This window comes from Poecilia reticulata, chromosome 14 (genome assembly GCF_904066995.2).
Source record: "Poecilia reticulata chromosome 14, P_reticulata-male-v2, whole genome shotgun sequence".
In the NCBI taxonomy this organism is placed as follows: Eukaryota; Metazoa; Chordata; class Actinopteri; order Cyprinodontiformes; family Poeciliidae; genus Poecilia; species Poecilia reticulata.
Window position 1 is genome coordinate 4,485,713 of NC_088843.1, and position 20,972 is coordinate 4,506,684.

At 38.4% G+C, this 20,972-nt stretch overlaps 1 protein-coding gene and 1 long non-coding RNA gene across 2 annotated transcripts in view; one reads left to right on the forward strand and one right to left on the reverse strand.

Annotated features, from left to right (window-relative positions):
- LOC103475670 (RING finger protein 145) lies at positions 1-20,220 on the forward strand. The gene is made up of 12 exons (XM_008427476.3): positions 1-187; positions 5,650-5,901; positions 7,728-7,836; positions 8,669-8,760; positions 10,299-10,534; positions 10,687-10,862; positions 11,741-11,881; positions 11,969-12,151; positions 12,265-12,412; positions 12,703-12,825; positions 13,121-13,354; positions 14,084-20,220. Exons 2-12 carry the CDS (start codon positions 5,718-5,720, stop codon positions 14,588-14,590), a joined length of 2,133 nt encoding a protein of 710 aa, XP_008425698.1. The 5' UTR covers positions 1-187; positions 5,650-5,717; the 3' UTR covers positions 14,591-20,220.
- Positions 15,828-20,972, reverse strand: part of LOC103475668 (uncharacterized) — a 15,258-nt gene continuing 10,113 nt past the window's right edge. Inside the window, exon 3 of the long non-coding RNA XR_014090775.1 lies at positions 15,828-16,001. This is a non-coding gene — a long non-coding RNA (uncharacterized LOC103475668). The remainder of the gene's footprint in view (positions 16,002-20,972) is intronic.

Sequence of the window (20,972 nt, forward strand, 5' to 3'; positions counted from 1 at the left end):
TGCATCCCCCCGTACTGTGGTAAATGGCTGCCAGGAAAGATGAACGGATGGGCCGCGTCTTCTCGCTGTGAAGCACACCCATCTGGAGGACCGTTATCTCGGGTGGTGCCGAGTTAAAATGGTCGATACACGACCAACCAGCCACCCAGAATCAGTTTTTCATACTTGTGAACATCGACCTTGAAGCGTAAGTTCTATTTTTCCCCCCTGTTAAATGCTGGCTTAGCGCTGTAGCTACGAGCACAGTGTTTCTACTGCTAGTTAACTGCGTTTCAGTTGGACTATGTGACGAGTACTTCCGCTATTTACCAAACGCTTCATTGTGTGGGCTTTCACTGGTGTATTTGTGAAAAACAATGGCGTGTGGGGCGTCATTAGCTGCGGGTTTGTGGACGAATTGGTTGTTAGTCTGGCTAGCTGACAGCAACACTAGCAGACTACGTCGGCTTTAATTGTTGGCACTGCGCCGCTTTCTGTTCGGTGCTGCTCATCACCTCCACAACGCATGTATACTGTCACAGCTTGTTGTTTTCCCTTTTATACTGTAAATCTGTGGTTTTTTGGTCTACCAAATGGCTTTTATTTGCTTTGTATTTTCCATGCAGCAGTGCCCCGTACGGACTGATGTAGTTAGCAAAGTGTTGCATTCTTTCTTTTGCAGCTTAAGCTCGAAGGTTTGTTTCTGTCGAGACGGAGGGGTTACTAGAGTTCATGGCACGTACAGCAGTCAATGCAGCACTCAGTCATCCATAAGGTTTTAACTTTAGATAGAAAATCATCTCTGAACTCGTCAATGTTCTTTCTTTAGCATAGTGGGATTGGATGTTGCTGCTTCTTGCATCTTGTATTTCTTTATTTTCATAGGTGTTTCCAAACATTGTGATTCCTGGGTGACAATATGTCAACGTTGTGTCATAAAAAAAGAGGAACATTACAGATGGAGATGTATTTAGATTTCTGGTTTAAAGGGTTTATAAAAACGGTGACTTGCTATGTAGTAACTAGGGCTGTTGCAGTAAGTAATAGATCAATTAATTGCATGATTAAAGTAAAACAAGCTCAATAATTTCCATTTGCATAATTTATTGTTTTTATTTTATTTTCTCCCTCTTTTTACCAAAAACTGGATGACAAAAAACTTCAGTCTGGTGGTTTGGTCTCTACTAGCCCTTTTTTTTGAAGAACTGTTTTGTTACAGACTTCATTATTTGTTGTATTTGTTATTTTGTTTATTTCTTTTGGAAAAATTAAATTGTCTTCCACTTCCAGTGTTAAATGTTCATTAGAATTTAAACTTTATTGATCTTTGAGAATGTGTTGTAGCATTATTAAGCCATCATCATTATAATACCTGAAAATGGTCTCAAAACAACAATGTTATCGTTTATTGCAGTAACTTTTGGGACAATTTATTGTCCAGCAAAATTTGTCATTGTGAGAGGCTTAGTTGTAACTACATATTTAAGGTCTTTGGCAAGTTGCTTAAAAATATTATCTTGCATTCAATGTTCAACCTAAAAAGTATTTATACATCTATATGTTTTATTTATTTATTTTGATCATTTTAAAACAATATGTAAAAAAATATATCATTACTTCTTATGGAGAGTCACAGTAATTACTCTTTATTTCCTATTCCAAAAGCCATGAGTGCATCTAATATGTCATGTATGCATATTAGATGCATCTAAAAGTGTAAAAAAATATTTATATAATCAGAAAATATGCAGCTGGTGTGGGCATACATTTTATTGGCATGCATAATCTGAATGCATGACCCTAAATATCATGCACGACATAAACATATACTGTTCTGTGTTGCGATATTGCAAACATTGATATTGTAATGATGATTGCGGAACAATATATTGTGCAGGTCTACTTTGTAGTTTTGTAATTTTAGTCTGAGTAAAAACATACCCAAAGTACGTAATATTTAGCTACATTTAATTACACATTTAGTTATTTTAAATTGCGAACAAAAGAATTGGGTAATTATGTTTTTAATGCCATTAAATTCATATTTAATATTTTTCAGGCGTGAATGTATTGGGGCAGATAAATTGTTACAGTCACTGTGGTGGTGTTATGTAAGATAGGATTCTGAAAAACAGTCTCTGTCCAGTGAATTCAGTTACGTAAGTTCTTAGCATCCTGTCCCAGTGCTGCAGGGGTATTAACCAATGGAGACTTTCACAAATGTGAACAACACCAGAAAAGTCTTGCAGCTTTGCATCAATAATTGAGGACACAAGTATATTTAGGTGTCGCACTATGTTTTGCTAAATGCATAAATCTGATGCATATGATTTCTACTGAGCAGCAACTGAAATAATTGTAAGAGTGGAATATGGCATCTTAAATGAAATGTTTTTACTAGTAGGGTTCAAACAGTCCTATGATGTTGCAGTCAGCAGGTTTGAGGAATTGTTTGTTTGCTTTTAGCATGGGAGCATGTTGCACCTTTACTTCCCTGCTCTATATAGAAGTACAGCAAAAAAATGTAAACATGTATGAAAAGTATTGTGGAAAAAAATTCAGTATTTTTTGTCAGTCGTTTCAGAAAGTGAAACTCTCAATTCATTTTACATAGACATATTTTGAAGATTAAGGTAATAAAAACCCAAAATTCAGTGTCCCAGAAAATTAAAATGTTATGCATATTCATAGAAAGTTGAGTAGAAGGAAAACGTGCAGTATGTAAACTTGTAGCAGGAATAACAGCAGCATTGAGATGATTTTATAGCAAAATTGATTCAAGAATTTAAGGGAAATTCAGAAGGAGTGAACTGAGGCTGAGCGCATCAAGAACCACTTCACACAGATGAATCCAACACCACAGGCTACAAACGCTGGATTTCTTATGTCAAGCCATTTCTAAACCAGATGCTACATCAGAAGCGTTTTACCTGGGCTAAGGAGAAAAAGAACTGAAGTGTCGCTCAGTGGTCCAAAATCTTCTTTTCAGATAAAAGTAAAGTCTTCATTTTATTTGGAAGTCGATTTTCCAGAGTGTGGAAGAAGAATGGAGATGCACAAAATCCGTGTTGCTTGAAACTGAAACTGAACTGCTTGAAGTTCGTCTATCAGGAAATTCTAGAGGACTTCATGCTTCTTTCTACTGACACGCTGTGTGGAGATGCTGATTTCATTTTCCAGCAGGACTTGCCAAAGGTACCAAAAGCTTGTTCGGTGCTACTGTTTTTGACGGACCAGCAACCGGGCTTGACCCGAACCCCATAGAAAATCTATGTAGTATTGTCCAAAAGATGAGGAGAGACTCCAGAAATTTGTTCTCCTCAATGCCATGCTGCAGCGATATAATAATTCATGCAAAAGGAGTTCTAACCATTTATTGAGTTCACATTAATGAACATAATTCATAGGCATAACATTTCTAGGTTTCTAAAGACATCAAATTTTGGGTGTTTATCATCTGTGAGTCATAATCTTCAAAAGTACTAGAAAAAAAGGCTTGAAATGGTTTTGTGATGAATCTTTATAATAATAAGTTACACTTTCTGAAATGAGCAACAAAAAAACAGAACTTCTTACTGAATTTATAATACAGTGAATAACTAATGTACGACATGAAAGCAGACATAGTCAAATTGCTTATCCATCCATCCATTTTCTTGCACCCTTTTTCCCTCAGTGGGGTCGGGAGGGGTGCTGGTGCCCATCTCCAGCCAACGTTTCGGGCGAGAGGCAGGGTACACCCTGGACAGGTCGCCAGTCTGTCGTAGGGCAACACAGAGACACACAGGACACACAACCATGCACACACACACTCACACCTAGGGGCAATCTGGAGAGGCCAACCAACCTGACAGTCATGTTTTTGGACTGTGGGAGGAAACCGGAGTACCCGGAGAAAACCCACCATGCACAGGGAGAACATGCAAACTCCATGCAGAAAAACCCCAGGCCGGGAATCGAACCCAGAACCTTCTTGCTGCAAGGCAACAGCTCTACCAACTGCGCCACTGTGCAGCCGTGTCAAATTGCTGTGCAGCCGTGTCAAATTGCTTAATCAACCAAATTCATTCTAATCACACATAGATCAACACACATGGAAAAGATATTAATCAATTCTGAGCCGATTGAACAGATTATTGGTGATTGCATCACATGTTGATAAGATTAAAAAAAATGGAAGGGAAAACAAATTTTTCACTCATTCAGTTGAATATACCCTGGCTAAGCAAAGTGTGGATATTCTTACTGAATGAAGAACAGTCACAGGAAGCTGGTTTTATGCATGAAACATGTATAAATAAATCCAGATCCGCCTCAAAAGATGGAAGGCATCACAGAAAATGAAACATTTTTCTCCTGAGGTGTGTCTTCTCCCTGTGTGGACTGCCACGTTTACAGGTAACATGAGTCCATCTTGCTCTGAGAGCAAATGGCAAACAAAAGCCTAAATGCACTTTAGAAATATTGTTCTATTATTGGTTTTGGAATTTCAGTCTTTGTTATAAAATGTCCCAGATTTGAAAATGTTAGCTATATATTGGAAACCTTCCAACCCAGGAATCCTATATATTTACAATCTAAAAACACCAACGCTGATTATCTCTATTTTTAAAATTTTTAACTGACTGAACGCAAGTGTTTCATTGTCATTTTGATTCATTTTTTTGAGAACTGATCAGTTCCCTTTAAAATTCTGGCAGTAGCCTCCATTCATCTGTGCTTGTTTTATTTAGCTGTCTGTTTGTGAAGTGCTTTTTATTTGCCATCGTGATTTAAGACTGGTTACTTTTTTTAGACTTGTGGTCAGGTCTGCAAACTAACTCTTGTTCTGTTGCAGGGAGTCCAATCAGGAACAGAATTTTAAGATTGTTTTATGATGAGGAAATGTTCAAAAGTAGAGATAAGTTCAGGTTAAGGCAGGCACTGAGAACTGAGTTAGCTCCATGGTCAAATGAAAGTAGTATTGGTGCATAAGAAGAGGCCTCTCATACACCTGAGTGTCCTAGTAGTGATAAAGTAGAGATAAAACAAACAAAGAGGAGGAGACGGAAACGGCCTACAGTAAATTTGAATGATGAAAAGCCAGAGCGGTTTATGGAAATTACAGATCTTTTGCATGCTGTTTACGAACTGTTTTGATGTCTACTCATGCAATGTTTATATCGTATTGTTTGCTCTGTATTTTTCATTTGCCAGTTCATTACAGTCCTTTTTGAAATTGATTGTTTAGGTCTGAAAAGTCACAAAAGCAACACACCTGATATAGGCTACTTTGGACTCTGGTAATATTATTAGGTTTTTTAAAATGGTTAAGTAGTCTTGTAATGAATCCATTTAATTAATATTGATATTTTTAGAAAACAAATGGATTAAAAATATTCCTCTAATTCCTGTCATTTGTATTGTAGCAGGCATAGTTCTTCATCCAGCAGGGCTTTTTTCCCCAGCCTCTCTGCAGCAGAGTTGCCTTTTCTTTCTTTCTCCTCATTCATTCTGCACTTCCCCCATGGCTCTCCGGATCCCTGTGACCTTGATTAATCCTGCTCTTTTGTTGCTCCGTGCCTTTCATCTTTTTTTTTTTTTTTTTTTGCCATTTCTTCTCCTTAGTTTGTCTAACTGTGCCATATTGAATTTCTATTCTCCTCTTGCATTATTTCTCTTTTGTTACAGAGCACCCACTATCAACTTCTCATCTTAGAGGTCAGTTCTGCCTGCCGATCAGTGTTTCACCTGAGGCCATGGCAGTGAAGGACCGAGTAGAAGCGGTTCTCAACGTGGGTCTGCGTGTTCCCAGCATCATGCTGCTCGACGTCCTGTACCGCTGGGATGTCAGCTCCTTCTTCCAGAAGATCCAGCGCTCCAGCCTTTCCAACAACCCTCTGTTTCAGTACAAATACCTGGCACTCTACCTGCACTACGTAGGTTAGTACTGGTGCAACACACACACGCATGCACATGAAATGTATCAATATACAGATATTGTCTCACATAATGGCCACAAAAACGTAAAATAGTTTGTTTGAATTTTTTGTGATTGGCAAATTGAAAGTTCTCACAAAATGTAACTTTCTGCTGTTGCTGACTGATCTCTGATGTTCTCTAACAAACCTCTGAAGCCTTCACCAAACATCTCTATTTACACTCAGATTAAATTAAGCACAGATGGACTATATTGGTTGGACTGGGTTTTATTTAAGGGTAAAGCAATAAAAGGGTGACTACCTATGCATGCATCATTTTTAAACTTTTTTTCTTTTGAACTATTCTTCCTTCTACTTAAAATGCCACCAAAATACATTAGTTTGTAAAAATAGCCTGACAAAATATGAAAAACTTTGAAAGAATACTTTTTCAAATCACTGTAATTGGTATAAAAAGAACCACTGCTGACACTTTGTATTGCCTCGTTGCTGAAAATGTGTCATAAATAAAATTACCTTTACCTTACTAAACTTTGCACATTTAATAGTATAATGTCAGCTGCCACTCAGTTAAGTTGTTTATCATTTTTAATTCAAATAATAAATTTTTTGTCCCTTTAGATATCAATAAAAGCCCATCTAGGGACAAGTGCTGCGAATTAGCTGTTGCTATTGCACCATGATGCAAACATGGGACTGCTGTTTTATTCAGTTTGTCTATGTCGATGTGTGTTTGTCGCTATCAAATAAACTTTATAATAATAATATCACTTATGTATCTTAAATTTCTGACCTGCTTTGAACTCACAATAAGTAGTTCAACCTTTTTTTAATTAAAGGAAATAAAAGCCCCTCTGTCTCTGGATTTTTAATCAGTTCTAACATTTTATCCTTTCTAGCTGTTTTCTTGCTCATCTGAAGTAAAGATTTCTGCTTTCTTCTAGAGTAGAGTTGGTTTTACTAAAGCTCCAACCGTTTAGGGCTGGAGAGAGGGTTTTTTAACAGTCATAACGGGTCTGATTCTCTCTGTTCTGGCTTCAAACCAACAGTGAATGGAAAGTCCTACTGAAAGTCTTAATTCCCAGTTGGTCTCACTGGTAAAGTCTTTTCTCAAGTTCTACTTGTGGTTCCACCTCTGAGTTAAGACAAAAGTGCTTGAATCCCAAATTTCTAAATTGCCAGAGTTGCAGCCCTAGTATTGCATCTCTGCTATTTTCCATTTTCATTTCCTTCAGTAAATATTTATAGAGGACAAACAGAAATTCAAACTGCCAGTAAAACACTTTGAGCAGCGAAGGGTGGAACAATTTCTCTTCCCTTTCAAAGAGATTAAATGTTGCCGAGTAGAAGTCAGTTTTAGGTTTAAAAGTGAACTCAAAAGAATATTTTGAAGACAAAAATAATGATCAGAGCAGGCCAAGCTTTGTGTTACAGTAAAGAGCTGTTTGCACAGCTGAGAGAGAAGCAACAGGCAAAGTATAAACTTTTCTTTCCTTGTTTCTTTTCATGGCTGCTTTTTCCCCTCAATCTTGGCTGCAGTTTATTGGTGAGCCAATAGGCTGGGTATGTGCTGATGAGCACTATGGCTGGACCTGCAGAATAAAGAGGGAGCAAGGCAGTGAACGCAAATGATCTGCATGGAAGAGCTTCTGGACATGTTTTAGGTTGTAGACTGGAGTGTAATAAAGTTATTTTTTGCAGAGATGTTCAAAGTTTCCATGCAGTTGCATAAAATGTCACAAACATAATATGTTGATTTCTATGACTCAAAACGGCTATGATGAAGAAATGCTTTAAAATGTGTTTTCTGTGATGTTTTTGATACAGGTTACATCCTGAGCCTGGTGCTTCTGACTCTGCCTCGTCAGCACCTGGTTAAGCTCTACTTGTATGTTCTGACGGCCCTGCTGCTTTTTGCTGGTCACCAAGTTTCCAGGTATAAACGCTCACAAACCATCGTGTTCCCTCAACATGATGAGAGAACATCAAATTAGTAGTGATGTATTTCTCTTTAAGAATTACTAGCATACCCAGTTCAGACATCATTCTTGACAGAAAGAGGTTTAAAGCCTAAAATAATAAAAGGAGAAACTTTGTTGTCCTCCATTAAGTCTTCCTGTGATCTGTTGAAAGTCTCGTTTTCCCCTTTTCTGTACTGGTTGTCCCAAAAGTTGAGGCCATGGATCCACTTTAATTTTATAGAACCACTAATAAGTTTTGTATACTCAACCGATAGTTGGGTCCAAAAGTGGTTGCAGTGTTAATTTGATCTTGAGATGAAAAGTGTGGGAACTATTGATCTGTACAGCGAGGTGCAGACCAGAAAGCCACTCTGCATGCAAGAACTGCTGCTTCTTCCACAACACTTCTAGGAGAGAAATTCTATGCTCTTCCTTTTTGTCTTTTGCAGCAGGAAAAAGTTTGTCAAGAAGTTTTTTTGTATCTCGCTGCCGTTTTGCATCTCACTCATGCTTCAGCAAGCAGCTCAATCGGATGAGCCCGTGCTCATCCGATTAATATAAAGATAGAAAAATTGATCTCAAGTAAAAAAATAAAACAAAGATGCTTATCGAATTACAGTATCTACCTTATATATGTTAACTATATGCACGGGACATAAAAAAGTCCATCTCAGTCAATTTAAAAAAATATCAATGACAAGTGTTGGTTTCCTGTTCTTATTTGTGTAAAGATTATTTGAGGTGATACTACACTGTACTTGGTGTTATATAACAGCTCTGTGCTCATCTTTTCCCCTCTTTTGTCAGGGATTATGTTCGCAGTGAACTGGATTCAGGCTATGAAGGACCCGTCTACCTGGAACCGCTTTCCATGAACAGATTCACCACTGCACTCATAGGTATAATATTACACACACACGCACACACACACGCACACACACACACACACACACACACACACACACACACACACACACACACACACACACACACACACACACACACACACAGACACAGTGTATGTCAAGTGTTCACACCCCTGTTCAAAAACCAGTTTGTTGATTTGTCAGAATTAAGACTGAAAAATAATTTCACTCTTCCCCCCCCCCCCCCATCTCTTAATATTTTCCTGCAAAAACCGTATTGTCCATAAGACACCATATCTATCTAAAATGTAATTGCTGTTTTTAACTTGTTTTTGTCATGTAAATAAAATTATGAGCAGTTGCCAATGCCAGTTCAATTTGACAAAGAAGCCTTCAGGTTTCTGCTGAGAGCAGAAGAGAAAGAGGGATTAAATTCTTCCATATCACATTGAGTCGACACATTCACCCAAATTAACTAAATGCTGATTTTATCAGAAGACATTTGAGGTTTTTGAGTTACTTAGTCACAGTCCTGCAATAAATCAGACAGAAAACAGGGGTCACCGGATGATGAGTGTGGAAAACAGATGTACTCAAATAGCGTATGTGGAAAACCTTTGGCAAGCAGAGTGGGAAAACGTTTCTGTTTCAAGATGTCGGATGCTCCTGGTCTGTTACCACAGGAGACGAAATGCTAAAATTCAGCAAAAAGCTGCTTCAGCATATTCGTTTAGGGTTTTATACTCTTTATGCAACCACAGTATAGCAGTTTTATACCATTGTTTGCATTTTTAAACCTAACCAATTTGTTGTTTTTGATTGGAGATCTGCAGGATATAAGTCACAATAAAGAGAAAAGTTTTTAAATAATCTATTATGATTTTTTTTTTTCTTTTTAATTTTGCATAACAGAAATCAGGCATTTTTACAAGGGTGTGTATTCTTGCTTTAGATCCATTGTAGGCAGAAAAGCTGTTCTAAGAGCACTTGTACTGTTTAATTTAATCTCTGTGAATTAATTATTTACTCCTACAAAATATTGATGTGTACAGTTTGGTGTTTAATTTGCTATTTTATAACTCTTCTTTTGAAATATAATGCTGTCTTAAAAACATCTATCTTTACTGAATTGCTGTTAAAGCTCTCTATACTGTAATCTATACTTTTAAGCTGGTCACTGGCAAAATTATGCTAGCTACCACATCCAGCATGTTTCATGTAAATTTGTTAAAGTGCAAAATGTTGCAGTATTTCTGCCTTGTAACTCCTTGGTTGTGAGTGTAAAGAAATGGGGTCTCCTTGGCTATAAATAGACCTCATGAAGTTCTGTTCTCACAGAAAAAGCCTGGGAAGGCAAAAATAACTGCTATTAAAGACAAAATGTCCGAGAGGGGAAATCAATTAATATTTCTCTACTTACAACTTTTGTTTTATTAATAACTTATTCTTACTGATCTGGGACTGATAAATGTTCTAAAGAATGACTGGTTAATTCTCAAAAACACAAAAAGTTTTGTGTTTTTTTGTGTAGTTGTGTCCATGTTTTACATTTCAGTCCATTTGTCTTTCAGGTCAGCTTGTGGTGTGCACTCTGTGTTCCTGTGTGATGCAGACCAAGAGGATCTGGCTTTTTTCTGCGCACCTCCTGCCACTGGTGGCCAGGCTGTGTCTGGTTCCTCTGGAGACCATCGTCTTCATCAATAGATTTTCAATGATCTTCACAGGCCTGGAGGTCATTTACTTCCTAGCTTCTAATTTACTGGTACCATATAACCTGGCCAAGACTGCCTACAGGGAACTCGCTCAGGTAATAAATTACTAATGTGGCCTTATGTTGGAATATTCCCATGTTTTCCCCAGGAAGCTTTAGGTTCTGGATTGTGTCTTCTTTCCCAAGATGAATAGTACTCCTAATTACTGTCTTCTCTCCTCCTGGTTTTCTGTTCTTCTATGTCCCAGGTGGTAGAGGTGTACGGGTTGCTAGCTTTAGGGATGTCCCTGTGGAACCAGCTGGTTCTTCCAGTTCTCTTTATGTGTTTCTGGCTCGTGCTGTTCGCTCTTCAGATCTACACCTACTTCAGCACCAGAGACCAGCCTACCTCGAGGGAGAGGCTTCTCTTTCTCTTTCTTACAAGGTAAGAACACAGTACCTCTTGTCAAACTGTGTAGGCCTTCCTGTGTGTAACTCATTGTTTAAACTCTGTTTGCTTCTATGTATGAGAATTTATCAAATTTGGCTGTAGTTTGGCACCTATAAGGTATTGGATCAGGAATATTCTCGTGGGTTCATCTGAAGCTTGTTGGTCATAGTAGTGAGCCATTTTTTAAAAAATTTGTATTAATATTCATTGTTGCTCTCATACAGCAAACAGTTGAGAAACTAGTAAAAATACAGATTCCAACATTATGGACAATAACGTTAATAATGTTTTATAAACATCATTAATTGGGATTTATTGTGAAAAGAATAAATCAAAAATTCTGAAGAAATGTATCATTTATGATAACAATAGGGTAAATGCCTACTCTTAGTTGGTCATACTTATTTTATATGGCTGTATATCTTTGCCTCATCTAATTTCATTTTAAACACATCACTTGTACTGAAAATGGATAACTTTGAGCCTTCAGTCAGTTACTATTTCCACACTAAAAGTGTTGTCACAGTGACCTGGCTGTTCCCAGTGTGGTACATTTACTGCTTGGAAACAGTATATTTAATTTTCATTTATTCAAATTTACTTAGTCATTGGCAGCATTGTCATTATTACAAAATAACTGTTCTAGGTCAGGAAAATGATAGGAAAAAGTGTACAGCACAAACATTAATGCTCAAGCTGAAAATGATCCAAATCCAGTTTTCTGTCACTTTCCTGTCACATCTCTATTTATTTCCTAAACATTATGTGACATAAATACTGTTTATAGACACCATGTGATTTACTGCTACATCATTTACAGTTTCTCCAAACTCTCCCTTTTTGTCCTTTCTCTTCTCCATCCACGTGTTTAGTATTGCAGAATGTTGTAGTACGCCATACTCTCTGCTGGGTCTGGTTTTCACCGTCTCATTCATCGCGCTGGGAGTTCTCACGCTTTGCAAGTTCTACTTGCAGGGCTACAGAGCCTTCGTCAATGACAACGCCATGCACAGGTGAGTGTGTTTGCTTGTTTATTTGAGGCCGTATATCGAAATACGTAGTTCTCAAATTTCAACTTTATCTGTTTCCCACATGTGCAGAGGGATGACTGAAGGCATAACGCTGCTTATCCTGGCTGTGCAAACCGGCTTGATAGAGCTGCAGGTCATCCACCGAGCCTTCCTCCTCTCCATCATCCTCTTCATTGTTGTTGCTTCCATTCTGCAGTCCATGCTGGAGATCGCTGACCCCATCGTTTTGGCTCTGGGAGCCTCCAGAGACAAGTAGGTCAAACTCCTAATGCACTTTTTTTTGTTGCTGTTGTTTTTTTAGAAATGTAGAAGCCATTTAGTTGTATTCCATTTATGAGTTCTAATTGTGCTTTTTCTGTTTGTAGGAGTTTGTGGAAACACTTCCGCGCAGTATCTCTTTGCCTCTTCCTGCTCATCTTTCCAGCTTACATGTCATATATGATCTGTCAGTTCTTCCACATGGACTTCTGGCTCCTCATCATCATCTCCTCATCAATCCTTACCTCACTTCAGGTACATCATACGCACACTGATATTAAAAAGACTTCTTTTATGAAACCAGTAAGTTCTCATAGCTGCATTTAGAAAGTAATATTCTAATATTGCCAAACATAAAAAATCAAAAACTACATTTTCAACTGTTTATCATTGTTTACATGTCTTTGTAATTGAGTTTTTTAAATTTTTTTGTAGTTCTTAAATGTAAATAAATAGTCCTACTTTTACCTCGGGGAACTTTAAAAACCTTGTTCTGATCCTGTGTTAGTTGATTTACTCTAAAGCAGTTCTTCTTTCGCCGCCAGGTTCTCGGTACGCTGCTGATCTACGTTCTCTTCATGGTGGAGGAGTTTCGTAAAGCTCCAGTGGAAAACATGGATGAGGTCATTTACTGTGTCAATGGGACCTATAGATTGCTGGAGTTTCTGGTAAATGTTTCCTCAAAACTTATTGATTATGACATTTTTTACTAAGCAAACATGACACATGTTAGAGAAATTGTGTGGAATGAGTTCAGATCAGATCTCTTGATTGGCTCTGATCAGTTATGAGATGTACTTTGGTGCATAATTGTGAATGATCTTATTTCTTCATTTTCTGTTTGATTAATAACTATCAGTGAACATGTATTACATTTTTTTCAGTTTTAATCCTTAGAAAACGATAAACACTCAAAATCAGTGGAGTTTTTTTTCTTGCTCTCATTAACTTGTGTGTCGCCAGGTCGCAGTGTGTGTGGTGTGCTATGGCATATCAGAGACTGTGTTTGGCGAGTGGAGTGTGATGGGCAGCACCATTATTCTGGTCCACTCCTACTATAATGTTTGGCTCCGAGCCCAGCTGGGCTGGCAGAGCTTCCTGCTCAGGAGAGACGCTGTAAACAAGATCAAAAGCCTCCCAACTGCAACCGATACGCAGCTGGAGCAGTACAACGACATCTGTGCCATCTGCTTCCAGGTACCAGAGGCTTCACTGTGTATAAAGAGACTGGTTTTTGTTCTTATCCTTTGTATGATTAAACTTATCGCTCATTGATTTGACATATTTTGTAAGATATTTAGTGTGTATTATTATGCTTTTAACAAGAGGAGCAACAACTGCAGTTTTCTGGCTTATCGCTAATTACGATATTTAAAAAGCCTGACCTGCTGATTCTGGTTTTGGCCAATATTGATTTCTTTTTTTATGTTTGAAATGAGAAAAAGAGGAGAGTGGTCGATTTCTAGACCTTTGCTGAGGTAGAAAAGATCTGTGGATAAAATTGGCTTCACATGTGGGTGTCGGCCAATCAGCAATCTCTCAAAATTAAGGAAAATCGGGACTGATTTATCAGCTGGCTGATTTATCGCTACAGCCCTACTTCTAAACTAGAAAATTACTTTTATTACATTTGTAAGCTATGTTTTTTTTATTTTTCATAGTTCATGCTTTTAAAAAATCTTAACATGTTTTTTCTGATTTTACATTAAGCTGATTGACAGGAAGTTACTTATGTTGGGTCTATTTGCTACCACACTTAAATTCTTTTTCTTATTTCATCATATTTCTTCCAAGATGCACTTTATTTATGTAAAGATTTTTAGGTTTTTGCTTGATATTACGTTGTCTGTATGTCCTCTATTCTTATCCAGTAAAAGCCTACATGAGCAGGAGCGAATGTAAATCTTAATTCTTTGCTCCTTCCAGGACATGAGCAGCGCTGTGATCACTCCATGCAGCCATTTCTTTCACGCTGGCTGTCTGAAGAAGTGGCTGTACGTCCAGGAGACTTGTCCTCTTTGTCACGCGCAGCTTAAGAGCCAATCAGCTGCCAGCGGAGTCCCCAACCAAGATGCCGCCACAGCCGATCCGATCCCTGCTGGACAGGACGGAGTTGCTGCTGGCGATGAGGAGAAGGATTCTCCTTCTGATGATGTGAAAGATGAGAGAGGTGATGGGTCCTCCTCTGCCTCCTGCATGCACTCTGCTCCTCTGCACCTTGTCAGGCCATCATCCTCTTCCTCACCTCTGACTGATTCCATGAAGAACCAGTTGGAAACAGATCATCCATCTACATCCTCCTGCTCTACCTCTGACACGCCTGACAGACCCGCTACTCTTCGATTTCGCTCCCACGCAGTTTCCCCCTCCATTCGACACTCCGCCTCCTCCCCACAGATACTGACCCCTGTTGACCTCCAGGAGATCCACTGATTCAACATGGCCGCCCCGAACAGCCCAGCTGCCATTCTGAGGAAGTTCCTCCTCCTTCATGCTCATACAGAACTCCATCGCCGCACACATGCAACATGCACGCATGTACTTAGCAGCAGCAGCATCCCCACACTCCGCTTCCTTTATTGTTCCCTGAAATCCAACTTCCTCATATCCAGGGTTCCTACAGTTTGAATAAATAAGATTTGAGTTTACAGTTTGTCACTTTACAGCAGCATCTATCTAAAAATGACAAGGGTTTTGGAAAATATTATTTCCAGGCTTTAACCCTAACAAATAAAGCTGGCCCAAACAGAGTCTTAGTTTACTTCTTCTATTTGACACTATTTTACACAACATCAGCTATTTCTTCATCTACCACAAGTTGGAAATGTAAATATCTTGGAAATATGGGCATGTATGCAAATATAATCTAAATGTTACTGAGATAATAGGGCAGATAAAGTGAGTTTCTGGACCATAAGCTGATTAAGAAAACACCAGAGGAAATGTTCACTTCTACTCTATTTAGTTCCTAACTTCCATTATTTGGGTTGCAGTTTATTTAAAGCATTCGATGTAAACTTAGACTGAAGTAGTTTACTAGTACCATGAATGGGAGACACTGACTTAAATTAAAATGTTATATTGATATTTAGGGGTATTTTTCTCACAGCACTCTTAAAGCTGATGGTAAAAGAAAGTATTTAAAGTTGTTTTGGCAAAAGTGTTGTTAATGCATACAGCCAGGAACCCAAAAACAAAAACGCTACTATAGACTTGCCTATAATCGAATGCGTTTCTATAGAACAATACTTCCTTTAAGTTTGCTTTTGTACTGCTACTCATCACACAATATTTTCATTCGAATATATTTTTAAATATGTAGATGTATATTGATGTCCCTCACTAATTTATACATTAAAAATAGGACAAAGATCAAATTTCAAAAAGAATGAACTTCTGAACTGCCTAGGAACCCTGCATATCTGATTCTGAGAGGAAGATGAACTCAGTTTGTAAGCCTGTATTCATTATTCAGATCTTAAAATATAAATGACTGGTTAGATATATTTTAACAAAATTTTCATACTTTATCTTGAAACTATTACCTTAATTTCTCCCCTTTAACTCATGTATTTTTTTAACTTCATTTTTTCAAGAGTGTTGCAGTGATCCATCTCAGAAATAGTTTCAGCTTCTGCATCCTGTTTACAAAATGTGAAATCCATTAGTATAAGTTTTCTGTATTTAATTTCTTCATCAGCAAAATCGTACTGTTGGACTTCCTCACAGTCGTCACATTTTCTGGTTTCGTCCTCCCTGCCTTCCTCTCATCGCTGTACATGTTAGGTTTATCTAATGTCCTTTACGTGCCATGACATGTAGACGTGATCAGAGGCCGAGACAGCTACGAATGACAATGGATAACTTATGGTTACATTTTAAACTGTGACAGTCTTAACATTTCATAAACAAGTTTTTTTTTCTTTTCTTTCTGTGACATTTTTTTAACGCCTGGGAGACGGTGGCTGTGAGTATTGGTAAAAACAAAGAGTTAACAGATACTGAATGTCGTTTCTTGTGGCCGTCACATGACCCGAAGCCTGGTGCTAAGCAGAGGACGTGTGATGTGGTCTAGCCGTTTGTTTCCATGTGAACTAATCAGTGGCTTCACATGGGATGTCGAATTAATTTTGTACGTCGGAGCTTTTGCTACAACACCTCTTCAATATTTGAATCAAATTTGCATGGCTGGTCCCAGCAAAGAGCATCTCTGTTCCTCTTCGCCAAAGTTTTGCATCCCTGATAGTATTATTATTATTATTATTATTATTATGGTCAATTTTACATCATATTATTGGACAGTGCAATGCACCGTGGAGATGGAGAAAAGTAGGAAGTTAATATTTTTGACATTTCAGAGTAATTACAGTGCCTTGCAAAAGTGTTCATACACCTTGATATTTCCCCCCCACATTCTGTCATCTTCCAACCACTTTGATGTATTTCATTGGGATTTTATGCAATAGATCAACACCAACTTGAACACTTCAGAAGTATATCTAAGTCTTGCATCTATTCAGTGCCATCTGAGTTGGTGCTACGTAGCTCCAACTTCAGCTGCAGTTACAGTTGCAGGTCTTTCTGGGTAATCTCTCCAGCAGCTCTGCTCATCCACAGACTGACATTTCTGCCCCACTCTTGTTTGCAACAGTGATTTTCAGCTCTTTCCATAGAATACCAATTGGATTTATCTCTGGCTGAATGTTTAGGATCATTGTTATGCTGGAAGGTGAACCTTTTGCTCCAGACTTGTGCAGCAGTTGCCAGGTTTTCTGCTGGGTCATATTGTGTTTGCCTCCATCCATCATTTAATTAATTCTTACCATCTTTCCTGTTTCTGCTAATGAAATGTATCCTTATAGCTGCTAACACAGTGTGTTGCCATGGGGACGGTTTGCTTTGGGTGATATAAAGTTACATTTCCACCTTATGTTGCACTTTGCATCTAGGCCAGTGGTTCTTAACCTGGGTTCGATCGAACCCCAGGGGTTCGGTGAGTCGGTCTCAGGGGTTCGGCGGAGCCTCTGCAGCGGAGGTAAAGACACACTTGTGTAAAGTCGTGATGACGTGCCGCTTTACCATCACTTGCTGCAGAGGATCATGTTACATTGCTGAGCCAATCAGGGCTGCAGAGGAGCACTGATTGAAGGAGCTGAACTCTCAGCATGGATTTGAACTTGTGTCTTTATTTACTTCAGCAAAACTCACCGTTTTTACCAAATTCTGTAGCTTTCGGTTTACTTCTAAATCTGCTCCTTAGTCGCATCTTTTCGGGGTTGCTACTGCCTCTAGTGGCGTGGGGGTGGTAACACAACTAATATAATTACTAAATCAGAATACCGCAAAGTCTTTATTATTTATCATAAATTTTTCATTCTCTTAAGAATGTAGAGCTAATTAAATGATCTAAACAAGACCTTAAAGTGGTTCCAGTTTCTCTCGGAGGCCAACCTGTTGAAACTGTGGCAAATTTTAAATACCTTGGGTCGTTCCTGGACAGTCAGCTCAACTTTGCTGAAAACACTGACTATATTTTGAAGAACTGCTCTCAGAGACTACCTTTTAAGAAGACTTGGTGATCTTCTTAAGTTGGGTCACCTATGTCTTGAATTGGGGCGGGGGGTCATATTTTATCACTACAGAAGGGTTCAGTGAATGCGCGTACAAAACTGGTGGGTTCGGTACCTCAAAAAAGGTTAAGAACCACTAATCTAGGCCAAAAAATTAAATTTTGTTATCTGACTGGAGCTCCACTTTTATTTTCTGTTGGCCTCATATGTAGGAGGAACTGTTTGGGGCAACAGAGTAAAGGGGTTACATACAACTGCACACTTTTCCATATGTAAAACATGGGAAATTTAATTTATGATTTTTCTTCCACTTCACAGCTTTCTGTTGGTTTGTTGCACAAAATCCCAATAAAATCCCTCAAAGTTTCTGGTTGCAATGTGAACGGGAAAAATGAGCAAACATTTTTGGGGTGTGAATACTTAAACTGCAAGGCAGTGGGTCCTCACAGCTGACATGGGGCCTCCTGCTTTTATTCACGTTAAAGCTCAGCTGATGACGCATGCTTTACCTGACAGGCTAATGAGAGCTGAAACCTGATCCTTGCAGGAACCAATCACCCTGCAGCTCAGTCACTCCATGAGAGGTTACTACCAGCAAACTAAACCATTTAAGTTCTTGTCCACCAGCCCTTATTTGTGCTCAAACAAACACTCTAGACGGCTCTGGGGCTTGGAAGATAAATGTGTAATGAAGGGTGTTTGACTAAAATACTAAAAGTTTAGAGATTCTGATGCACGCTTATATGTAGAGCTTGCACGCTGCCACAGAACTTGTTTTTGTCTTCATTGTTTCTAACCTTATTACTGACGTTTTTCAATCGGTTTCTTTTTCTCCCCTTTTATGTTTTTGGTTGTATTTGCACTAATCTCATTTATACTAGCAATGCTCTAAAGCTGTCCTGTTGCTGTCAGCTACCAAAAGCCCTCTGTCGTTTGTGTACGAGGAAACAGCCCAATCTGTGTGTGTAATGTATAGAAATGTTGTTCTGTTTGACGGTATCTGTATTGTTTATATGACCAGTGCTCGGTTTCCTCCTGGCTTCCTTGTGGCTTTGCTCAGAAGCTGTGAGGAAAGCAAACTTTTCTGGTGTGAGAAACCAGTCAGTGTTACTGCATCGCCTGTGTGCATGACGCGTCCTCAGGCTGAAGTGATCGCTCCAGTGTCCTCTACTGGTAAGGAGTGGGATCAGCATGACGCTGACAAACAGGAGATCTGGTACTTAACCTTTGACAGTATTGCTTATTACCACAATTTCTTAAGGTCTTGTTACCCTGACTTTATTTTTTGACTGTACGAAGCATTGCTTACATGGCTGAAAATGAATACATGATAATTGTAGGATCAGACCTTTGCAATGCCGGATCTTTTTGTTTTATTTTTTTAAGGGATACGATGTTGACTGATGTATTGTGTGCATCTTTCTCTGAAAGGTGAACTTATGGACTGTCTTTGTTTCTTTACTCTTGATTTATAAATGAAGCCCCTTCAATGGCTACACAGATTTGTTATGCATTGCAAGGTTTTGGAGACTGTATCATGCAGAACAATCACCTGCATGATGCAATGTTTGAAGGTGAAAATTGTCATTGGCAGCTGTATTTGAATCTGCATTGCAGTATTAAATGCTAACTAGCACGAACATTTGTCAGCTTTCGGTTCAGTGTATATTTGCACAATTCTTCCTTGTATACCAAACAGTGCTAAAAGTAGCAGTTTGTTGGTTGAAAATCAAATGAAAAATATTGTAAAATGAAAATCTAGCTCCAGTTTTTGTCTAAATCCTTCCTTCAGTGACTGTTAACTGTGGTTATTAAAATTAATATTTTCTTAAAGGCCATTATTACAGTGCATTATTTGCAGCTCTGTTTCAGCTGCAGGATAAACTTCAGATTAAATGTGCCAACATTTCAACTTCAGCAGATTCAATTTGTGTTGGTGTAAAAAGAACACATTTCTAAAAGTTGGACCTTTCTGGCCTTTTTGATTTTTTTACACTATTTTAAGAGCATGTACCCAAGACATGATTTAAAGCTGTTCCCTCATGTTGTGCCTGATTATCTTTAAAGATTTTCAGAGTATCATTAATCAGAGAAACAATAGTGTTGCCTTCTAAAGTGCAAGTTTCTTGAAGCTAAGATTGTGTCTGAAATGGAAATAAAAGAAGCATATGCAAATATGGAAATTGGATCTATAGCTGAAACAAGCATGCTGTTAAATTTAGTGAATGCATTTTTAACACAGCTGCGCAATGCTAATACCTCAAAGTGAAGAATGATGTTTTCTTGCTCTAACTGAGCCTTCCTTTGCATTTCTTTATTTTATTTTGTCTGGTTAGTTTCATAACCTACAGATAGGACCTGCTCTGTAAAACCTGGCTCTTGTGTTGAATTAAAAATGTCCCACAGCTGGTTTTCAGACTGGATGCCTGGTGTTGCCTTGGTTATTTCACAGAAACTGAATGTCAAATAAAATAAACGATTCTCTGCAAAACATTCTGCTCTTTACTGCTTTGATTTACTATATTAAATAGTTTAGTTTGCTTGAATTTGAATATCTTTTCTTTGACAAATTACCTCCTGAGCATGCAATCATGTTCCCCAGAATTACCTATATATTTGATTCAGGTGCGCTTAAGCAGAGACTGGAATGTGCCTTAAATTGTCAGCCCAAGAAAAAAAAAAGAGGAATACCCCGAATCAGTCGAGGTGTAACTGAGGCAGCTGCAAAGATCTACAGCTCAGGTGGGCAAACCTGCTGACAGAAGCTTTGCAACATCCTAAGCAAGCAGTCGGAACAATGTGGCTTTGATCAAGGTATATTTATGCATGTCTTAAATTCATTTGAGGAGAGAAAATTTGAAACATGCTCGGATGTTCTCAATTCAGGCTGACTTGATCCGTTTTGTGGGTGAAAAAACGCCTGTATTTTTCATCCATTCTCAGTGCAGTGCAGAACACATTGCACACCTCTGATTAATATTTGTGAAAGAAAAGTCCAGACGCTAGTCCTTTTACTACACAATTATGCACTTGTTTGTCTTGGGCCATCAAACCAAATGACTAAATACATAAACTGACAAACATTTGATGCAGTTCAAAGAATGGTAAGACATTTTGCAAGGTATTGTCATTGAACATTTAAAATGTTATTGCAACTTGGTCAACAATCGGTGATTCAAAGCAAAATGGTTCCATTTGTACGGTATGATCATCACAAATAAAACTCGTCACCTACTGGATCTAGT

What these genes read in the sequence shown, in the direction of transcription:
- LOC103475670 (XM_008427476.3), top strand. Translation starts at nt 5,718, where the DNA reads ATGGCAGTGAAGGACCGAGTAGAAGCGGTTCTCAACGTGGGTCTGCGT. An exon ending in ATTCACCACTGCACTCATAG is followed by an intron (nt 8,761 to 10,298) that starts GTATAATATTAC and finishes TTTGTCTTTCAG; the next exon opens with GTCAGCTTGTGGTGTGCACT. An exon ending in CCTACAGGGAACTCGCTCAG is followed by an intron (nt 10,535 to 10,686) that starts GTAATAAATTAC and finishes TCTATGTCCCAG; the next exon opens with GTGGTAGAGGTGTACGGGTT.